Source organism: Saccostrea echinata, unplaced genomic scaffold, assembly GCF_033153115.1.
Source record: "Saccostrea echinata isolate AGI-Se365-2 ecotype Australia unplaced genomic scaffold, CSIRO_AGI_Sech_v1 ptg000001l, whole genome shotgun sequence".
NCBI classification, from domain to species: domain Eukaryota; kingdom Metazoa; phylum Mollusca; class Bivalvia; order Ostreida; family Ostreidae; genus Saccostrea; species Saccostrea echinata.
This window is the reverse complement of record NW_026889750.1, coordinates 43,809,756-43,831,977: the sequence shown is the minus strand read 5'-3', so window position 1 is coordinate 43,831,977 and position 22,222 is coordinate 43,809,756. Positions and strand designations below refer to the sequence as shown.

Here is a 22,222-nt window from a genome sequence, read left to right as displayed (position 1 = left end):
TAACTTATAACTTTCACTGTGAACTGGCTACCAGATCCTAATATGTAAGTAACTTATTTACTTCTTCTTATTAACAAAATATATCAATCTCTCACCAGAGGGCGTATTACGCTTTGCTAAAAGTGGAGCGTAGAGGGAACGATAACTCTGGATAGAGATTGAAAATATATTTCAAAATCTGATTTATCTGAAATTAATAAACTAATGAAAATATTGAGTGTGCAAGAGTTGAGAGTGAATGATATTATTTTATTACAGTACATACATTGATAAAGTGCCAGTAGTGGTTAGCGTGTTGGTCTCATAGGAAATGATAGTCAGGATTTTTATTGCTTGGGTTCGAAACCAGCGAGAACCACATTATTTTTTAATAACAGAAAAGAAATTTGCCCCCAAAATTTTCCTCACAAAAGTGTTGTTTATCATAATTTTATGAATTTCAATGATATTAACTTTACTCTTAATATTAAATTCACAAATTGAATATGATTTTTACATATCATAAGCTATAGGCATTCTGCACGCCTTGTTCACCCATCTCCTTGTACAAGTATAAATGTCGATTTTTATAAAATGCTGTGAAAAGGGGAATAACTCTTTCTAAGTATGCATAGTAAGAATGTATTGTGATTTTATGAGTATATTGTATGTTTAAAGAATTGTCATCCTGATTATATTAAATTGTACTAATATCAGGATATTATTAGGTCTTTCCACCTTTCTGTGGAAAGACCTATTGAAATGCTTATGTTTATTATTATTATTATTATTATTATTATTATTATTATTATTATTATTATTATTATTATTATTCCGTCACCGCCTTTTGAACCGAAAGACTTTTCGAAGAACTTTATAGTTCATGATACTCGACATCAAAAGTTATTTCGAAAAACTACCCAATGAGTATGACCTATGGCCCCTTTTGGAGTTCTTGCCCTTTGAACGAAAAACCTTGTTATCGCTACTCCTTCGAAACCATAAACCACAGAGGTACGAAACCTTAACCAATGTCTTCGACTAACTGAGTACTCGCTTCAAGGTTTCACTGCAAAAGAATTCGTCGACCCCTTTTATGAGTTATTGCCCCTGGGTGTTTTTCATGTTTACGAATAATGAAAAAAATTTTCTAAACGACAAGTCGTAAAGACATGGGACCAACTGCATAAGATTCTTTGACCTTAGACCTTGAACTTAAGGTCAAGGTCAAAGGTCAAGGTCATTCAAAATATAAGAAAATTAGCTCTTTTTATAGCTCTTTTGTCTTTCAACATATACTATATATCTTTGCATATTTAATATGTCCTTCTAAAAGTATTATAAAAATTTCATTCTTGTCCCCCAAGCTTGACCCATTCAAAAGTTGTCATCCCTTTCGCAATAAAACCTTGTTATCTCTTCTCCTCCGAAACCGTAAACCGTAGACATTCCAAACCTTCATCAGTGTCTTCGACTCATTTAGTACACTCTGCAATCTATACAGTGCGAAAGGGTTCTTCGGCCCCTTCTATGAGTTACTGTCCCTGAAAGTTTTTGCTGCTTACATTTAATGAACTTTTTTTTAAAACGGTGCATCCTCTAGGTACCAACTACATCGGCATATTTGACCTTTGACCTTGAAATATAGGTCAAGGTCAAAGGTCAAGGTCATTTAAAAACATATGAAATTCCTTATATATGTGTAAAATATAGCAATAAACCAAGTGACCTTGATTCAGCTCCAGTATCAGGTAAAAACATAGAAAGAAAAGATTTCTGGGTTTTTTTTTTTTGTTGTTTTTTTTTTATGACCTTGACCTTTGACTTTGACCTTTGACCTTGACCCAAAGGTCACAATAAGGCTTAAGGATATGGAAGTAGTTACAATTCTTAGTGTAAAAGAGGCATAAAATAAATAATTCATCCCCCCCCCCTTCTTAAAAAAAAAATCACGTCAACAACAACGTAGAATATTACTCTAGAATTCAAACCAGACCTCGGATCGACACCAGATTTGGTACAAATGTAGTATAGACCTCAGAGAAACTTTCTGGAGAGTTTTACGGTGAGTCCTATAATTTTATAAAAGTCTTGAAGTTTCACGGCAAAAACTACAAGTTCTGTTGTGTTTGAAATTTAAGTGCAGGTGAACGAAGAAATGATCTAAACCTTTTATCGGCTATTTCTACAGATATCGTTAATAGCATTCGATTCTCCTGATATGATACGACATTTTAATACCAAGCATTCTCTCTTTCTTTTACATTAGGAATTTATTTGATTTTTATTTAGAATTAATCAGTTTCCAGAAATAGCGATTTTTGGTATATTAAAAACAATTCTCGCTTTCATTGTCGTGTTTCCCTTCTAAAAATGCATGTTGGGAGTTTAATTTGTGATACACATATTTAATTTAACCCAAAGAAATGCTTATTTAAATGTTTCATATTTATTTCAGGATATTCAGTCAGAAATGTTAAAATCCGATCCCGATCTTTTAAGCTTACAAGAAAGCTGTTTACAAAAAATTCAACATGCGCACAATATCGATGAATCGGGCTACAGTCCATTAATACATTTTCCTTAGGGAACAGTGTTAACGTTTTCTCACGCAGCCCGTCCCTTATTATTTTATATACTGCTTGCAAATTCAGGAACTATTTCCTTTTACGGAACTTCTTTCTTCCCCTATCGATTCTAAAAATACGCTTGCATTTCTTCTATAGTCTTAAACAATTAACTTATGAATGATACAAGTTGCTGTCCTTTAAAAAAGGACTGCAATACGTGGACCATATGTATGTGTTTCGAAACGAAATTTAAAGAAAATTTCTAGATTTAGTGAGTTTACAAAGGTGTAAATAAGTTTAATCTTTTTTTCTAATTTTCATCGTTATTTAAGTCTGCTTAATTACGCTGTAATGATAGGAAAAATCATGACCTTGAAATGATATGAATATGAAATGTTGATCTAGGTATCTATCACAATTGTAATTTAGCCTTTAAAATTACCAACAGAATTAAGAGAGGCTTAAGCGTACAGGTATCGTAATCTCCATTGGCGTATCGGGGGGGGGGGGGGGGGGGGTCGGGTGTTGGAACCCCCTTTACTTTTGCAGAAAGAGGAAGAGAGAGAGAATGTTTATTCTGTAATATATATATTTTTTTGCATCTAGTATTTTCAATAAAATATTAAGTACTTCAATCTCTGCCCTGTCTGCTCTCTAGATAGAGTTTTGCTTATTGCTTCCTCCGTGTACCTTCACAATACCGGTCTCGGGTCTCGACCACCCACATGTAACATGAGATATTTCACTTTAATATCATCGGAAGATTCCGGCGAACGAACGTACGGCTATGCCATTTTTGGACCATCTTCTAAAGTAACTAACTTTAAGAAGTATGCATAAAAAGTCATGAAAGGGAGTATCCATAAGAGAATATTATCCTTTACAAAAATTTTGATATTTCTTATGCAAAATTTGTACATGACAATTAATTGTCATGTACAGATTTTGCCTAAGAAATATCAAATTTTTGTAAAGGACAATATTTATCTCCTTATATTATGGGGATATTTTAATCAATGAAGAGAAAGGTTCAAAATGTCCCGTAGTATGTGGGGGAGGGGGGCTCACTTTTTCTTAAAAAATCTTTTGTTAGACTTTGAATATATAAGTTTTAATCTACAATGGAAGCTCCCCCGCACTTTTTGTTGCGGAAAGGTTCAAAATACAGAAAATCAAACATTTAAAAGAAATCAAAATGTACCGAAAAGTTAGACGAAGTCCCCCCCCCCCCCCAAATAGGATTTTACAAGGTGGTGCACAGGTTGTTAATCTATTTCTGGTTGTCAACTCTTTTTGGATTGCCCCCTTTGAAAACCGTTGCTACGGGCTTGAATATAAGTGCCTGTGGTGTGACTTAGAACCCCCCCCCCCTTTACTAAAGGATCTCGAGTTATTTTAAACAATCCTAAGTTCTCGATTAACTCGATCAATTTAAAAACACAAAAAAAAGATTAATTTAGTATGTGTGTGTGTGTGTGTTTTTTTTTCTCTGTCTCTTTTAAATAACGGAATGGTTAATATACAACACATGCAATCGTAACTTCTCGGCAGAAGGTCTGAGAAGATGCGATTGACAATCTTATCGCACGTGTGTAGACCTAGGCTAATTGGTCTTGCAAGCATAGGTGTGTGTACTGTTTGCTAGTGACGCTTAGACTGGTGACGGTATTTGCTACAGACATGAAGAACTATACACCAGTTTCATAACATGTACAGTTTTCTTCTAGTGAAAATTGGAGTAAATTAAAAGTCGAATATTTTGGATATGTACGGTGGCTGCTATAGGACATGGTATGAGAATTTTTTTTATTAATTCGTGGCCACGAAATAAAAATTCGTGGCCACGAAATAAAATTCGTGGCCACGAAATAAAAATTCGTGGGAACGAATTTTTATTTCGTGGCCACGAATTTTTATTTCACAATTATATGTACATATAGTGTTAAAATGATAATTTGCTATGGACCTAGTGAGAGCCTGTCCCATGACACACAGACACAGTTAGATTATTGTAACTGGCCCGCACTGATAAACATCATTATAAATACCCATATATTTAATTTGCATATATATTTGAAGCAGCTGAGAATTGGTACATGCATTATGAACATAGTCTAGATGTAAAAAATAAAAATAATAATAAACTATCTCTTTTGCTCTGTGCCCAAAATTAAAACAAGACATTCAAGCCGATTCAATTGACTGTTCTGGAGTTTAAGGCAGTTCAATGATACTGCATCCAAAATGACATCCTAACCAAATGATAAAACAAAATGAAAGTGTTCTCTTCAGCTTGTCATCATGCTACATGACACAGCATGAAGTCACGGTTTTTTAGATGATATGATACACAGGGACAATTTTATATTAGCCAAGTTATGTATTTTTCTTAACTATAATAACTCTGGCAAGTTTTGTTCCTGATAGAGATTGTTCTATCTGACGTATCCGTATAAGTATCCGTATCCGTATACGTATCGAGGTGAGAGAGGCATCTCGATCCCGATGTCTAAACTATTTACTATAATTTCCATCGTTATTTGTTTGGTTTTAAAGCAGCCCCATTCATTAAAGAATAGCATATGGTATTTTTTCTAATAAAAAATGTATTAAGCTGCTGTAAAAGTTTGTTATTTTGCTGGAAAATTTAAAAAAAAAATAGATAATGAAATTCAATAAATTTGTATTTGTTTTCATTATATTGTTTAAAACTTTAATTGCAATTTTGTTTAAAAACATTTATCGGGATCCCCCTCTCTCCCTCTTAACATCAGAACATTTTATTGATTGATTCTGTAATTTACATTAAATGACATAAACTTTAACCCCCTCACTCACACACTAAATGCAAAAGACGTTGATATCCACACAATCAATAAAACCGTGTAGCAGTTTTCTAAAGAGAATTTGCTTCCAGACCCTTACCAGTATATGCTTTAAAATGCCAGTCCCCCCCCCCCCCCCGGGAACACAAACAAACTTTCATAGCGTCTGTTGACTTTCTTCATTCTTTTTTTTTTAATGAACTATTTGACAAATACCTGTATGTCTCCCCTTCCCCTCCCCAGTTGAAATTGCTACTTTCGGGTCTATTCTCATACGCCTTGACTTTGTTTTATATTTTGTCCTTTCAGCAGTAATAACTTGAAAAGACTTCATGGCGACAAAAATAGGTAATGAAATGAAAATTCAATTGTTAAATTTGATTTTTCTTTTTAGTTCTCTTGTTGTCGTACATGTGTATTATAATTCATGATTTGATATAGAACTGTTTCAAAATAGGGTATTCATTATCTTAACTCTCTTTTTATAAAAAAAGAAAAGAACATTAGACTAAAAAATGCCAAAACAATAGATTTATCTATTTCTTCTTTGCTACCTTGTCCATCCAGCTGATTTTTATTTATTTATATATTTTTATTTTTATTTATTTATGCATTTTGGCCCAGATTGGGACAAGTGTGAGTCAATTCAACACGCAGTTCATAGAATTGAATAGAAGAGGCTGCTTCAACGTAGCAGAGAAATAAAAAAAAACACAGAATAAAGGATAAAATTTATACAAAACATTTAATAGATAAAATATCAGCATTTTTTCAGAGTTTTTATCCCGATTGTACACAAAGAATTACAGTCATCTTAATTTCAATAAATAAATCATTTAAGTAAACTTTAGTCAACATGTATATATATAAAGTAATGTATAAGACATAAAAAATTTTCTCCGTTTATCTCCTTTTATCGACAATTGTTAATTCATCCTCGACAAAAACTGCGTGTAATTGCATCACTTTCGGAAATCGTAGTCCTTTCTCAAGCTCTCTGGAATTTTGGATACGGCTATCACCTAACAATTTAGGGAATTTAGAGTCTTCAAACCACCCCAGAATTGCCAGTTTTCCAAAGCTTCTATGGAGAACTATGTCCATCAAATATAATCAAATGATATACAGAATGTTGATAATGATAAAAAAGAAAATGAGGATGGAAATTTTCAGTGACCCCCCCCCCCCCCACACACACACAGAGTATTCAGTATGGTCACCTTTTTATTGTCAAAGTTTTGATAAGGTGACTTGTCATTTTTTAGTTTAGTTTAGTTTCTCCCTGCCTCGGCCCAGCTTCTCCCTTCTCCACTTTGTTAATCAATTTTAAGTGTCTGCTTGATGCAGACAAACTTATACTCATCTAGAATGTTTGATCTCTGACACCTCGTACAGTTAAACTTTGTTAACTCAAACCCTTGGATATATCGAAGTTTTAATTGGTTCAATCAAGTTTGAGATAACGAGCGTTGACTGTATGTATTATGGGGAATATGTCTTGTATTGGTAAAGGTTACTTCTAGAATGAAACAATAATATATCCTGATATTGTGTGTGTGTGTGTGTGTGTGTGTGTGAGAGAGAGAGAGAGAGAGAGAGAGAGAGAGAGTCCCTTTTTGAATTTTTTTTTTTATTTTTTAACAATTTAATAAAAATATACATTTTTTTTTTTTAACTAATTTTTCTTTTTTAAAATCCTTCCATAAAATGATAGGTGAGAACAGCATCTTGATACGTTTCATTAGAAATATTACTATATATCTTATTTTCCAATGAATGAGGTTAAAATCAAACAAGAAACGATGGAAATGTTACCCAACGGTTAAATCATCGGGATCGAGATGCCTCTCATACTTCGATACGTATACGTATACGGATACGTATACGGATACGTCAGATAGAACAATCTCTGATATTAGTCAAGGCAACCCGAACATTAATGACTTTAAGGGCTTATTTGCTGTTTTCTCACATTTTCTATTGAATCCTGTCACATAGTTGTAATGAAATAAAGACACAAAATCTTAGCATGTTAGGAGTATAACTTCTCATGTGAAACATGTTCTACGTAACAGCATCGAATCTCATTGCTCATTACACATATATCCCGTTGGCTCATTCCAATTAAATGATAATTATATATAAGTTCGTTCATCTTGAATGACATAAAACAGAAAAAGCTAAAAATGGCATTATGTAGCACAAATTTATTTCGTGGCCACGAAATTTATTTCGTTCCCACGAATTTTATTTCGTTCCCACGAATTTTTATTTCGTGGCCACGAAATTTATTTCGTTCCCACGAATTTTTATTTCGTGGCCACGAATTTTATTTCATTCCCACGAATTTTATTTCGTGGCCACGAATTAATAAAAAAAATGCTCATACCATGTCCTATACCAGCCACCGTAGATATGGGGTAACCCATATCTATTCTTGTTACAACGACCGTCAATGCATCCATGGACGAGTTCATTGGTTACCCTGAAAGGTAGACTGGTACCCTGACATTGGTTAACGGGCGCAAGCGCCCTGAAAAACAAACCTTGTAATTCCTAGCGGCAGCGACTGGAATCAAGGGCAGAGAACCAGTGTTACCCTGAAAGGTGGCACAGGTTTACCTTTCGTTAACATTTTCTACAATGATCTGCCTACTTTGAGTGATTGTACTTTCATAGCAAAGTTGTTAAATTTTATTCCCGATTGGCCTATAGTTTTGTCATTTAACTGAAAAAAAAAATCGGGCTATTTCGATACATGTAATACTTAACGGCTGGGACTTGACATCTGTACTAGATTTATATGGAAGTATCCTATCATTGGAAAGATAGATGGTACACGTGTAGCACAGATCTGTAGTACGCAGAATTTTTTTTTTTTTTTTTTTTTTTTTTTTTTTTTTTTTGATGTTTCTCCCTCTCCCCCACATGGAAAAACATTGCTACAGGCCTTTATCAAGCTATATTTGGATTGCTATCAAATTATTTTGCAAACCTTGATGCACAAAACTAATGCCGGTAAACATGGCAAAGACTATCTTTTAACACCTAACGCCAAAGAATAAATAAATAAATGTGCAGATTTTAGAGCGAGGTTTGCCAATGATTGGCATATTCTAATTCGAAGAGGGCGAATTGTTCTACGGGCAAGTTGTCTTAGAGGCGAACTCTCTAGCATCCTCGCGCATGCGTAGCCTGACGTAAGCCCATGGCATCCGGTTTAACTCCGCTAATATATTTTCTGCGTGGACCTCAGGGTCCACGCAATCAGAATGCGTGGGCGAATGGTTAGCGCACCTGCCTTTCAATCCAGGGGTTTTGGGTTCGATCCCTGCTGGAGGAGCAAATTCCCCCCCCCCCATTTTTTGCATTTTTCTACTTTTTCTCAACCCAAATGACACGGAAACACTTAAAAAGGTGGAAAGGCCTCTAATTGTTCTCTGAACAATTAGTCTCCTAGTTATCTACAGAAATTCACAAATAAATCACCAATAACGAACCCGCAGGTGCCTTGGTTATTTATCATCTTTACCTGACCCCTGTTACAAAAATATATATTTATTTTTTAAACAAAAAATTACAGAGTTGTCAAATTTTAGTCTTAGTCGTAAGATATCTTGTGAAAAGGGCCACAGTCATTGGTACCCAAATATTTGTTATAAATCAGTCACAAATGTAAATATACGTAATAAGCTACATGTATCATTATTAAACATTTATCGGATGGTAAGTACAGATGGGTAAATGATTAAAACTACCATAAACTTTGGGCTTTATGGGATTTTGAAATTTGATCACATGACCAACCTGTATAAAGTTTAACAAGTGGCCCATGGGCCACATCGCTCACCTGAGTACATTGGCTAGGAAGAAGCAGAAATCAGTTCAGTATTGAAAGGGGGGAAGCAAACTTTAATTTACATTACCTAGGGATGCTTCCAATGCCTTCCATATCAATATTACTAATCATGGCTTTGCTGTTCTTGAGCAGAAGATTTTTTTTTTCAAGATGACTCCTATGTATTCTTTCCCCCCTTTTTTTTTTTACTTTTTTTACTTCTTTAATTTACCCTCTGTTGTGCCCCCCCCCCCATCCCATGGGGTCATAATTTGAACAAACTTGATTCTAAAATGCCTAAGGCTGCTTGTACTTGCTTCTTTATAAATATGACAAATAATGGCTTAGTTGTTCTTGAGAAGAATATTTTAAAGATATTTCCTATGTAACGTGTATGACAGTAGAAAAGGATTTACCGAGAGAAAATTTCAAAAATGTTATTAACTAAGCAGTAATTAATTAACAAAGATTGCATTGAAGTCTGGGGACAAGCGATTTTTTTTTAAATATAAAATTCAAATAATAAGAATATCAATAAATACTGTGGTGGAAAGATGCATTAAACATTAGCAATAGAATGACAATTGAAAACAATTTTTTTTTACCAGATATGATTTTAAAAATTAATTTTTTTTTATTAATTAAAACAGGGGGAGATAACTCTTACCAAAATTCAAGGTCATAAATTAGGACACATCCTACATGCTGATAGTGATAAATGGGAATTACGTCTAAATATACTGAGTATCCAACCCCTACATTTCTTATGTATTCAATTTCATTGAATCTGTTGCTATTAGGGATGGAATACCTTAACTTCTTTAAATTGTTGCTGATTCAACGTCTTCCGCTATCTTCTGAATGCCTGACTTTCTCTATGCTTTGCCTTATACTAGTATACCCTTTGGCTAGTCCATTCCAAGGCTGTCAGGTCATTCACTATTTGAAGTCTTTAATGCGTTTTGCTCAAATACCCCTTAATATTCCTATGTAAAACTTTGACCCACTGTTGTGACCCCGCTCTACCCCCGGGGGTCATGATTTGAACAAACTTGAATCTACACTACCTGAGGATACTTCTGTAACTTCTGTATTAATATGACTTATAATGGCTTAGCTGAAGAAGATTTTTGAAGATATTTCCTGTACATTCCTATGTAAAACTTTGACCCCCTCTTGTGGCCCTGTCCTATCCCCGGGGGTTATGATATGAACAGTAGTATGTGCGGACGTTTACCCCCCCCCCCCCTAACAATGGGGGTCTATTGTGTTGGAGAACAATGGGGGGAGAACAATGAAGTGACCCTGACCGAGATCTAGTTTACGATATGACCCTGACCGTATTGGTTATTGTGAATGAGCACGGGTATTTAAATGATGATGAAATGGGATACAGGAGCACTTACACGAATGAATGAACACGGGTATTTAAATGTCAAAGTTGGGAGGGAGAGCAAGAGAAGGGCAACAAGTACTCTAACACTTTGTCATAAAAAGAAATGTTGAGATTGCTCGCGCGCACCGCCGCCGCCGCCGACCGGAACCCGTGGACTTCGGAGACCGAAGCTACCGGAAACCGTGGACTCCGGAACCCGCGGACTCCGGAACTATTTTAGATGATTAATCGTAAATTTTTGATCGAATTGCGCAGACTGGTTTTAATTTGTGGGGTTTTTTTTTGGTCATAGCATATAATAACCCTGTACTCGCAAATCTTTTCATTACTGCAGAGGATGGCAACAACATACATTCTCAGATCTTCCGAAAGCAAAGACGTGTTCCCCGGCAACCAACCATACGATTTTACGGTTATATTACCGAAATGGTTGGTGTTTACGGACCAATGGATTGTAGAACTAAGCGAATTCTATATCAAGGGCATTGCCAAAACCACAAAGAAAGAGCTCTTTATATACTGCGACACATCCGTGGCGAGCCAACAGTACAGACCGTTACTGAGACGTATCGTTTTGGAGTCTAACAAGAATCAAATCTTCACGAGACCATTCCAAGTGCCACTGCGAATCCAAGAGTTTGAAAAAATACGCGTAGAAATTAGAGATAAAGAAAATAAACCTGCTACCTTTTTGAACGGGGAGGTCGTACTAACTCTGAATTTTCGATTGTCAGCCATAGGTAATTAGTCGTATTCTTCTACTTAAAAGGATCTTCGTTTAGATGCGTCCTTCATTCGTGTTTCCGACGTTTACCAGTTCACATCATGGATAAAAAAGACTACTATAAGAAAATGTATGTCTCAGACACTAGAGTCTGGGCGACGAAAGACGTACACATCATCCAACGGAAGCCAAGACATGGTCGCAAAACGGTTAAAACCGTCAAAATAGACAAGACTTTTAAACAGCTGTACCAGCGATTTTCCCCGGCAGAGGCAGCAGTAGAGAGAGCAAATTCTGTGCTGAAAGAGACCGTCAAAGAAGGAAGACCACATATGCCGCTTAAGAGAGAGATCAAGGACAATGGTAACGGACCACCTGGAAAGAGGGTTCGAATGAAATAATTAAATAAGAGGTAAATCGGACAAGCCGTCATTTGCACGAAGAACACCATGTCGTGCAGCATCTGCCATAAATCTTTTTCACGCACAGATGCCCTAAGAAGACACGAAAGAACCGCTCATAAAGGACAACATCCGTACCGTCGAGGCGTTCATGTCGATGGCGGTCACAACCAATTTAAATTTCAGCACCCATTTACCATGGTCATTGCGGGTCCTACGATGTAGGGAAAGTCGACATGGATGAAAGAGCTTTTACTTCAAAGACAGAATTTTATCTCACCATCTCTTGACCGAATCATTTGGCTGTATAAAAGATGGCAGCCCTTGTATGACGACCTCAAGAGACAAATACCTATCCTTGAGTTCATCCAAGGACTACCGGCCGACCTTGACAGCGACGACTTTCAGAATCCCGACGAAAATACACTTTTAATCATCGACGATCTCATGAAAGATTCCATTACAAATAAAGATGTATGTGAAATATTCGTGGAGGGCGCCCACCACAGAAACATGAGCATAGTTTGCATCATGCAGAACCTATTCAACAGCGGAAAAGAAAATAGGAAGATGAACCTGAACAGCCAATATTTGGATTTTCTTTAAGAATCCGCGAGACAAACTGCAGATCTCTACCCTCGCTCGTCAAATGTATCCTGGACATTCCAACATATTGCTAGATGCCTATCACAAAGCCGTTGATGAAACGCCCCACGGATCCCTTGTCGTAGATTTAAAGCAAACCACACCAGAATCCAAGCGATTAAAAACCAATATCTTCTTGAAAAAATTGCCTCCTGTCGATTTCAGCGAGGTTACACTCAAGCAAAGTGAGAACAACATTTTGCAGCCCTTTTGCCTTGATTGTGGTCTCGTGTTTGCTACATCTTACGACTTGGGTCGTCACACCGCACTTGGCTGCAACTGTGAGGAAGACTCAGAGGAAGACACTGACACCAGTGATCAAACAGATGAAGAGGACGATACAGTCGGCTTTGATATGATGATCAACACCGTCTGGAACCAACATGACCCTTTATTCCAAGACCAAGTTACCAAATTAGTCCAAAAAGGGGTTCCAACGGAAGAAGCCAGAGAAACGACCATGGAATGGATGCTGGAAAAAGACAGAGATTTATTTTGAAAAATTATAAAGAACAATTAAAACTGTCTGCCTGCCTCATGAAAAGTGCGTTGCACAGGAGTATTCGTCAGGAAATTCTCTCTCTTATCAATGAAAATGACGTGCCTCTTGAAGATGCAATATCATGTATTCTCGACAAATACCATGCATGTAAAGTTTAATCACCTCTTTCAAGAAAATAAATAAATTAACACGTTTATTTTGTAATGATATTTTTATATTATTATGTATTGTTGAACATTGAAATTAAGTCCGAATAAAATCACAAAAAAATCATAGTGTTTTGTTTTTGTCATTACATTCTCCACCACCACCACCACCACAATATGGTGGTGTTAGTTTTAAAAAAAAAATATAAGTTCTATCTCCGTTCTGTAAACCCGGACAGTATGCATTTTGTAAAAAGCAAACATAATTTTCCCCCCTCAGAAATACTTTTGATATCTTAAATTTTTCTCCCAGAATGTTATTTATCATCTAAAATAGTTCCGGAGTCCGCGGGTTCCGGAGTCCACGGTTTCCGGTAGCTTCGGTCTCCGGAGTCCACGGGTTCCGGCAGGCGGCGGCGGCGGTGCGCGCGAGCAATCTCAACATTTCTTTTTATGACAAAGTGTTAGAGTATTTGTTGCCCTTCTCTTGCTCTCCCTCCCAACTTTGACATTTAAATACCCGTGTTCATTCATTCGTGTGAGTGCTCCTGCATCCCATTTCATCATCATTTAAATACCCGTGCTCATTCACAATAACCAATACGGTCAGGGTCATATCGTAAACTAGATCTCGGTCAGGGTCACTTCATTGTTCTCCCCCCATTGTTCTCCCCCATTGTTCTCCTATTGTTCTCCAACACAATAGACCCCCATTGTTGGGGGGGGGGGGTGGGTAAACATCCGCACATACTACTATGAACAAACTTGAATCAGTAGTATGTAATGTTTGTTTTTGTTTGTATGTTGTTTAACGTCCCTCTCGAGAATTTTTCACTCATATGGAGACGCCACCACTTGCCGGTGGAGAGCTGCAAATTTTGTCCTTTACTCGGCACTAAGGGCCATTGAGCAGTGAAGGATCTTTTTCGTGCCAGCACCTACTGCGACACGGGACCTCGGTTTATACGGTCTCATCCGAAGGACCAGTCTTCATGTACCACAGTGGGATTCGAACCCGCGACGTAAGGATCAACTCCTTGCTTCGCGACGCTAGAGCAGACATTCTAACCACTGCGCCACGCGGGCGACCAATAGTATGTAATGAAGCTTTCACATAAGTTTAATCTTTTCTTGCCCAGTTGTTCTTGAGAAGATTTTTAAAAGATGCCACCAAATTTTTAGGAATTATTAATTATCTCCCCTTGAAAGAGAGCGTGGCACTTCCTGTGAACAAACTTAAATCCCCTTTACCCAAGAATGCTTTGTGGCAAGTTTGGTTGAAATTGGCCCAGTGGTTATTGAGAAGAAGTCAAAAATTTATGTGAAAAGTTTACAAACGACAGACGGACGCCGGACTCTCTTTGATCAGAAAAGCTCACTTGAACTTTCGGCTCAGGTGATCGAAAGTACATTATTTCGTAAATAAAATTGCAGAAAAAACGAAAAGATATCCCCACACTCATGTGATGTCTTAGGCTAATTGCAAAATATTTAATCTAGCATCCACAACTCATTTTACGTTATTTATTACGCTATGTGACTATCTACAAAACTACCAATGTAAGAAAAAGTATTTGACACATGTTCATATCTCCAACTTAAAAAAATTAAATTGAACTGTAAAGGTAAATTGTTTAACAATCTAAGAATTATAATGTTATATTTTTTATTGTCGCATGCTATTTTAATTTCTTTTAAATGTTCAAGCATGATCTGAAATAAAATATCACGAATTTAAGGAGGCTGCGGGGTCAACAAATTAACCATCAAATATAACTTATTTTTTTTTTAGATATGATATCTTAAGCTGTCAACTATCATTTGGCAAAGAAAAAATTCATACATTTTAGTTTTAAAATTTGATCAATTTTGTAAATCTTTATATGGAGCTCTTCTTCTAAAGGAGGTCAATATAGTCTAAAAATGGCCACAACCACCCAGCCCTCTTAACACGTCGTAAAACTTTATGCCGGATAGAAATATATATATATATATATATATATATATATATATATATATATATATATATATATATATATATATATATATATATATATATATATATATAATATATATATATATATATATATATATATATATATATATATTTGTAGAAATGTTTTGCGATAGGTATGATAAAATATATGGTTCATAAAAATGATCAGTAAACATGGTAACTAAAACACCATTATCAAGACATCAGATTCCTTAATTATACAGTCTATGCACCAATATTGATGTCCGTTCTATGAATTGATGTTTTTATGCTCCCATAATCGAAGATTCGGGGATATATTGTTCCGTCCGTCCGTCCGTCTAATTGTCCGCAAAAACTTTAACCTTGCCCATAACTTTTGATTGGTTGGAGCTATGGCGCTTGGACTTTGACCTACTTTTGAAAAACTTTAACCTTGGCTATATCTTTTGAACAGTTGGTGCAAGGGCTTTCATATTTCACATGTATACATATTCCTTGTGGCAAGATCTTCCTTTGCGTACCAACAATTTTGACTTTGGAGTTTGACATACTTTTGGAAAACTTTAACCTTGGCCGTAATTTTTGAACAGTTGGTGTTAGAGCTTTCATATTTCACATGTGTATTCCTTCTGACAAGATTTTCCCTTGTGTACAACAATTTTTGACCTTTGACCTACTTTTAAAAAAAATTAACCTTGGCCATAACTTTTGAACAGTTGGTGCTAGGGCTTTCATACTTCACATAGTCTCTGTGACAAGGCCTTTGTTTCGATACCAACAACTTTGACCCTTTGACCTTGACCTACTTTTGGAAAACTTTAACTTTGGCCATAACTTTTGAACGGTTGGTGCTGGAGCTTTCATACTTCACATATGTAATCCTTGTGACAAGACCTTTCTTTGGATACCAACAACTTTAACCCTTTGACCTTGATCTTGGAGTTTTGCCTACTTTTGGAAAACTTTAACCTTGGCCATAATTTTTGAACGGTTGGTGCTAGGACTTTCATACTTCAAATATGTAATTCTTGTAACAAGACCTTTCTTTGGATACCAACAACTTTGACCCTTTGACCTACTTTTGGAAAATTTTAACCTTGGTCATAACTTTTGAACGATTGGTGCTTCAGCTTTCATATTTCACGTGTATTTCTTGGGAGAAGGCGTTTCCTTGGGCACCATTAATTTTGACCATTTGACCTTGATGTTTGACATACTTTTGAAAAAACTTTAACCTTTTCCATATCTATTCGATGGTTGCTGCTAGGGCTTTCATATTTCACAAGTTTATTCCTCGAGACAAGACCTTACTTTGGATACCAACATACTTGATTTGCATTTGAGAAAGTTCAACCTTTGCTATAAGACGCCATACGGGGGCATCAGTCATTCACAAACACATCTTGTTTTAAAAAGTAATGTGGATGCGTTGGCATACAGCATACATAGTAGCTATGCCACAGGCAAAACTGCAATTTAAAATTCTCCTGAATCACTGAAATATTAATCTCCATGGTAACACCTTACAAAACAATATTTTTCAAACACCCTTCTTGAATTTCATGCTGCACAACTTATTGTGTCTTATCTTATCAAATAAATAGGTTCTGAAAATCTTTGCTTTTGTTAGAATTTGGTAGATAATACATACCTTCCTACGCAACAATCATGGCATTAACTCCTGTTGCCATGACAATGAAGATATCAACAAGCACATTATTGATATATTTATTCCTCCCCATTATCTTTAGATGTCAAGTTTTTTTTTCTTGATTTCAAGATTTTGTTCAAATATAACCATTAATTATGACCATTCATTATATTTTCCTGAACAACTTTTAATTAATGTGGTGTCAACATTATACAAATCACCAGAGTAAAGACTATAGAAATATGAGGGTAAGAAGACTTTATTTGACCAATGAGTGCTATAATACAGAAATGACCAGACAATATAACAAAGTTCTGCATTATCTGTTCCATAGATATATTAACATACACTGTATAACCTGGTATTTAAAAAAATGGACAGTCAGACCAAATTTTGTATCTTATAGTTAAAGAAACTGTTAAACAGAGACAAACTGACAGTTGAACTAATTTTTATAATTCAAGAACTAGATATTTCATGAAGTGTTAAAAATATCTGCATTTCTCAACTGAAAAAAAAACTACTCTAACAAAGGTTTTCTAGACTATGATAAAATGAAAAAAAAACAAAAAACAAAATGTAAATATATCGATATAAAGCACCGTTTAAATTTAAAATGCATATAAAACTGCATTTCGAAGTATCTTAACTCCTTGCATGCTAAAGCATATTAGTATATCAACAAAATAAAATCAGTCAAAATTGTTATTTGGCAGATCATCTCATCTGTTTAAAGCATTTTAAAAACCTTGATAAAAATGAGTGACAAGGTAAAAAAAAAATCAATAAAATAATATACATGTAGTTGCTTTCATATGGTTCTACTTTCAAATATTCAGAGAAATCTAGTATAATATTCTCATCCTTTCACACAAAATTGACAAATATAAAATATAATGCTGCACCTTCCTTTTGTCAGGTTTTAAAGGGAAATCACTCCTTGAATGTTAAATGAATTTCACAATTACCTTCTCTTGTTTATTGACAATATCTTGCACTATATTGCAATTGATGAAACTTTTTTTCAGCAAATACGAGATACACAGCTTATCAGCACATAGACTATAGAGTACAAAAACTGAAACATCACTTACAATACATTCATATGATATTTATGCAAGGATCATTAAAGCTGAAAAAGTTACATCCATAATGTTTTGCCTGATGATCGGAAAAGGGTGTCTTTTTGGACTGCCCCTTCGATTGAAAATTATAGTTACTAACTATTGATTCTTGAGATGTACATTCTTTAACTGCATTAATCTGTTTTTCTCTCCAACAATGAAAAGACAGAATTAATAAGAATTAAAAGGGACTGACTGGAATTCCATATACAAATGAGATGAAAATTCATTACATTTCATCCTTTACTTTCATATCCTACACCTCTTAAATTCGTACATGTCATATAAAATTTAAAATAAATTATGCTGTATATGCAGATACAGAAATTTTTTTATCCTCACAACGTCAGGGGTCTTGAATCATCTCATTGCGGTTGGACCCCTGACATAGATCATTCAATATTTATAAGCTGATAGCAGCGACGTCTTTAGGGAAGTTTGCAAATCTTGATGTTTTTTCTCATCTCTTGACCAACAACATTAAGCTTTTCAGTGATGAACAACTTGTAACGTGCATTTGATGTGTCAACTGACTCCTTTCTAGAAAGTTAACACATCTGTCTTAACTTATAAAAGTTTCAATTTGATTGGTGCTTCTCAATGACAGAAGCAATTAAGCAGGAAAAAAAATCAAATGTTCTTTGTAAGGGGTTCAATGGCAACATGTTGACTCCAGACCCCTGACATTGTGAGGATGACGAATGTTGTACTCTACAAGACCATAGAATACAGTACAATTCTTCAACTTAAATGATATAAAGCCTTATAAACACTAAATAATAGCAGCCTAGGGAAAGGCACTTTATAGCATCAAACTTTGAAGCAAAACACAAAAAAAGCCCCAAAAATCTAAGAGAATTTTAACCCAAAGGTTGCATTTCTCAACTTTATTCAACTAGTTTCCATATTTAAAATATTATACTTATTTACTGCAAGTAAATCTTAATAAATAACTTTTTTGAGCAGAAAGACTCTATGCACATAGAACACAATTTAAATTTTGATACCCTATCAGTAAATGTTTGTGTATCATTAATATCAGTATCAAGTATACAGATAAAATCAAACATTAATATTATAATACTAACAAATTAAGGCATAATATATTAAGATTTATCTTCACAAATTTAATTATCACCACAATTAAATTTTTAAACAGCATTTCATGCAAAATAACAATAAAGTATCCAATTCTAAGATCCCTAATGTCTGACACCCCCCCCCCTTCCCCCTCCCAACTTTCCACACATTTGTAGACAGATCAACAAATGACAAAGAATTGGCAGACCATAAAATGTGTCCTGTTTACCCCCGTACACAGTTGTCTTCTTAAAGACAACAGAGATACTGTGTAGGAATCAATATGACTTATACAAAAATAAAATGACCTAATTTTTTGGAATTGTTTCATTCATGATTTGCCTCGTTTTCTTCGTCGTCATCTCGATTAATCTCCTCCCTTTCATCCCCCCAATTTGTTGGAGCTGCCCCTTTTTTCATCATGATTTCACGCTTCCATGCTGGAATGCCTTCCAATTCTTTCTCCATTTGTGCCTGTCTTTCAATCTGTTGTCTTTTTTGTTCTCTCTTTCTTTCCTCCTGTTCTCGTTCCTGAAAGCAGAGAAATTCAAAATCATAAAAGGGAGATAACTTTCACATGAAACCTACAAATTGCATTATTTAAAAACATTACATCTGCAGCAAATTTCAAAAAATAAAATGTTTATCTTCAAAAAATATATATTAATTAAACAAGTGTTCAAAATCAGATATTTAAGGAAACAGACAAAGGGGAGTTAATCAGGAACTGTACTTATCAATAGCTCCATTTGTTATCAAACTTTAAAATTAGTAAAACCATGACTCATACAATCTGATTGGAAGGAATACAAATTGGGATAAGTTTTAGTTTTTCATGCATTGTTCCATGCATTGATAAAATCCATGCTATTAGAAACACATGTACAGAAATTTTTGGGGACTAATCGCTGAAACAGAGAAAGAAATAAATGTCATAATTCAATACCACATTTTGTGTCCAAGTTGTTGCATCTGGTCACTATAAACCCTGGTAAATGACAATACATCATGAACATGAGTCTTATAGTTTTGATATGTTTTAATGAGATTAAAAAGAATGAAACAGGGTTTAACTAGGTGGTTTTATAGATGGACAAGTACATGAAGAGTGATGATACAATAAGAGCTCCAATATCAAGGTTGTCATCTTGCATGTATAAACACCCGATACATTACTGAATCAAATGATGCATATTGTAAGATCTTTATTTGGGTCAATGAGTATACATATCTAGGCAGGAACAAACCTCATCAGCCAATTCATGACTTTTGCCAATAGATGGACATAAGCATCAAGATGAACAAGAAATGCTTACATCACCAACATATTGGTCACATGACCTACTAGTATTTTTATCACACTGATCATGTGACCCATCTTCATCACATTGTTCAAGTGACCCATCATCAGCACACTTGTCACATGACCCATCCTCTGCATATTGGTCATGTGACTCTTCTTCAGCATATTGGTCAAGTAACCCTTCCTTAGCATATTGGTCAAATGACCCATCCTCCCTACACAGGTCATGTGATCTATCCTCATCACAATGGTCATATGACCCTTCCTCATCACACTGGTCATGTGACCCTTCCTTAGCACATTCCTCAATAGATCCCCCTTCAAAAGTCTGGTCTTCATGTGACTCGTCCATAGTACATTCATCATGTGATTCATCCTAAACAGTGATCACATGGTTCAAAATTGAATGCATATCTGGCAAATGTTCTATTTGATTTTAAAATCAAAAGCTTTTAGTTATATTTAAGTAAAATATTATCTATATATAAATAATATTTGATCTTCTTGGTATGTTGTGCATAAATAAATGTTATTCTGCCACTGACTAAAGCATTCATCCCATCTCCTCAGTATTAATGTGTAAAACTCATTATTCAATGCCATTTTTAAATATTATTCTTGTATAATTTACATGAAATCATGTAATTACATATCCCAAAACCCTTTTTTCATTAAAACTCTTCACACATTTCAGATGAAAACCAGTCAGATTTAACAGAGTTTTTCAGACATGCTCTCCAGCAGTTTACATGGGAAATGCTTCACACTATTCAGTTATTTTGTTATTGCTGCCATTGTTATTCCAGACCATTTCTCAAACTGTTCCTCTTACCTGGTGTTACTTTTTCTTATATTTGACCTAACAAAAACCAGCTTTATCAAACTATGACATAAAGTACTCTATGTTTCCTTCATATTTGTAAAAAAAAAATGAAAAAAAAAATTAAAACGTGTCTCCTTTTCAAAATGTTATTCGAGTTTTGTGTACATGCAAAAATAAAATAGAGTGCAATAGCAGCTCACTTAGAACTTCATTTCATCTTATCAGATACGTACTGTACATAAATTATTTCATGTTGTTATTGAGTTTAAATAACTTTAATACAATATCTCCCACTTAAGTCCCAGACTAAACCTTACATCATTTGTGACTTTAGCTGAATTCTTTGGAGTATTAGTAACAGGTGGTGTCTCCAGTTTCTTGGTTACAGGTGATTTATCTGGTTGCTTAGCAATAGGTGGGGTTTCAGGTTGCTTAGTAACAGGGGAAACAGGTTTCTTAGTAACAGAGGAGGCATTATTGCTATTGTTGGTTTGGGTGTCATCAAAGGACTGGCGTTTCTGTAACACAGGTTTAATCTACAACAGAGAAACAGTTACACAACAAAGACTACAATACAATGGTGACATTCATTGTTATTAATTTATACTTCATATATAACAGTGAACATAACATTGTAACAATGGTGACACACAGAGTAACGACTGGTAACTGACATTTTAACAGAGGAAGAGTTACAAATGTGATTAAAGTGTTACTATTGTGACTTATTAAATGGGAAGGTTGTAATTATTGAGCTAAGCAAATAACAGGCCCATAGGCCAAAATCTATACTTGAGTCAGCATTTTCTTCCCAACAAATGAATATCTTAAATGAAATCCTTTACTGTGGTTAACAAATTAAAGTCCTATTTCAAAGAACAATTTTGAAGCACAGTATATTGAGGTTTGATGGCAACTTCACCAGGGGCTATGATGTGAACAAACTTTACCACAATCTATTTATGATGCATAAAAATAAATTTGAAAATCTGAATCCCTGGAGTTCTTGAGAAGGCTTAGGAAAAAAAAAAATTCTAAGTAAAATTTTGTTTCCTCTTGTGGTCCTGTTCCTGGCCCAGGGGCCATAACCTTAAAAAAAAAATTAAACTAGAAGTTACACTACATGTGAGTGGTTGGATACATGTTTGAGAATTTCTTGCCTTGGATTTAAGATGAAGACATTCAAAGATTTTTCCTTTTAATTCCTTATGTAGCTTAGCCCTGCCCAAGAGGCCAA

The 22,222-nt window shown here is 35.0% G+C and overlaps 1 protein-coding gene across 1 annotated transcript in view; it reads right to left on the bottom strand.

Moving 5' to 3' along the window:
* Positions 1–16,896: 16,896 nt before the first annotated feature.
* The window catches only part of LOC133197696 (unconventional myosin-XVI-like), a 67,185-nt gene continuing 61,859 nt past the window's right edge, over positions 16,897–22,222 (bottom strand). The window contains exons 38-40 of the mRNA XM_061333853.1: positions 21,303–21,521; positions 20,176–20,538; positions 16,897–19,390 (exon numbers count right to left, since the gene is read on the bottom strand). Of these exons, the coding sequence (XP_061189837.1) occupies positions 19,187–19,390; positions 20,176–20,538; positions 21,303–21,521 (786 nt within the window). The 3' untranslated portion in view covers positions 16,897–19,186. The remainder of the gene's footprint in view (positions 19,391–20,175; positions 20,539–21,302; positions 21,522–22,222) is intronic.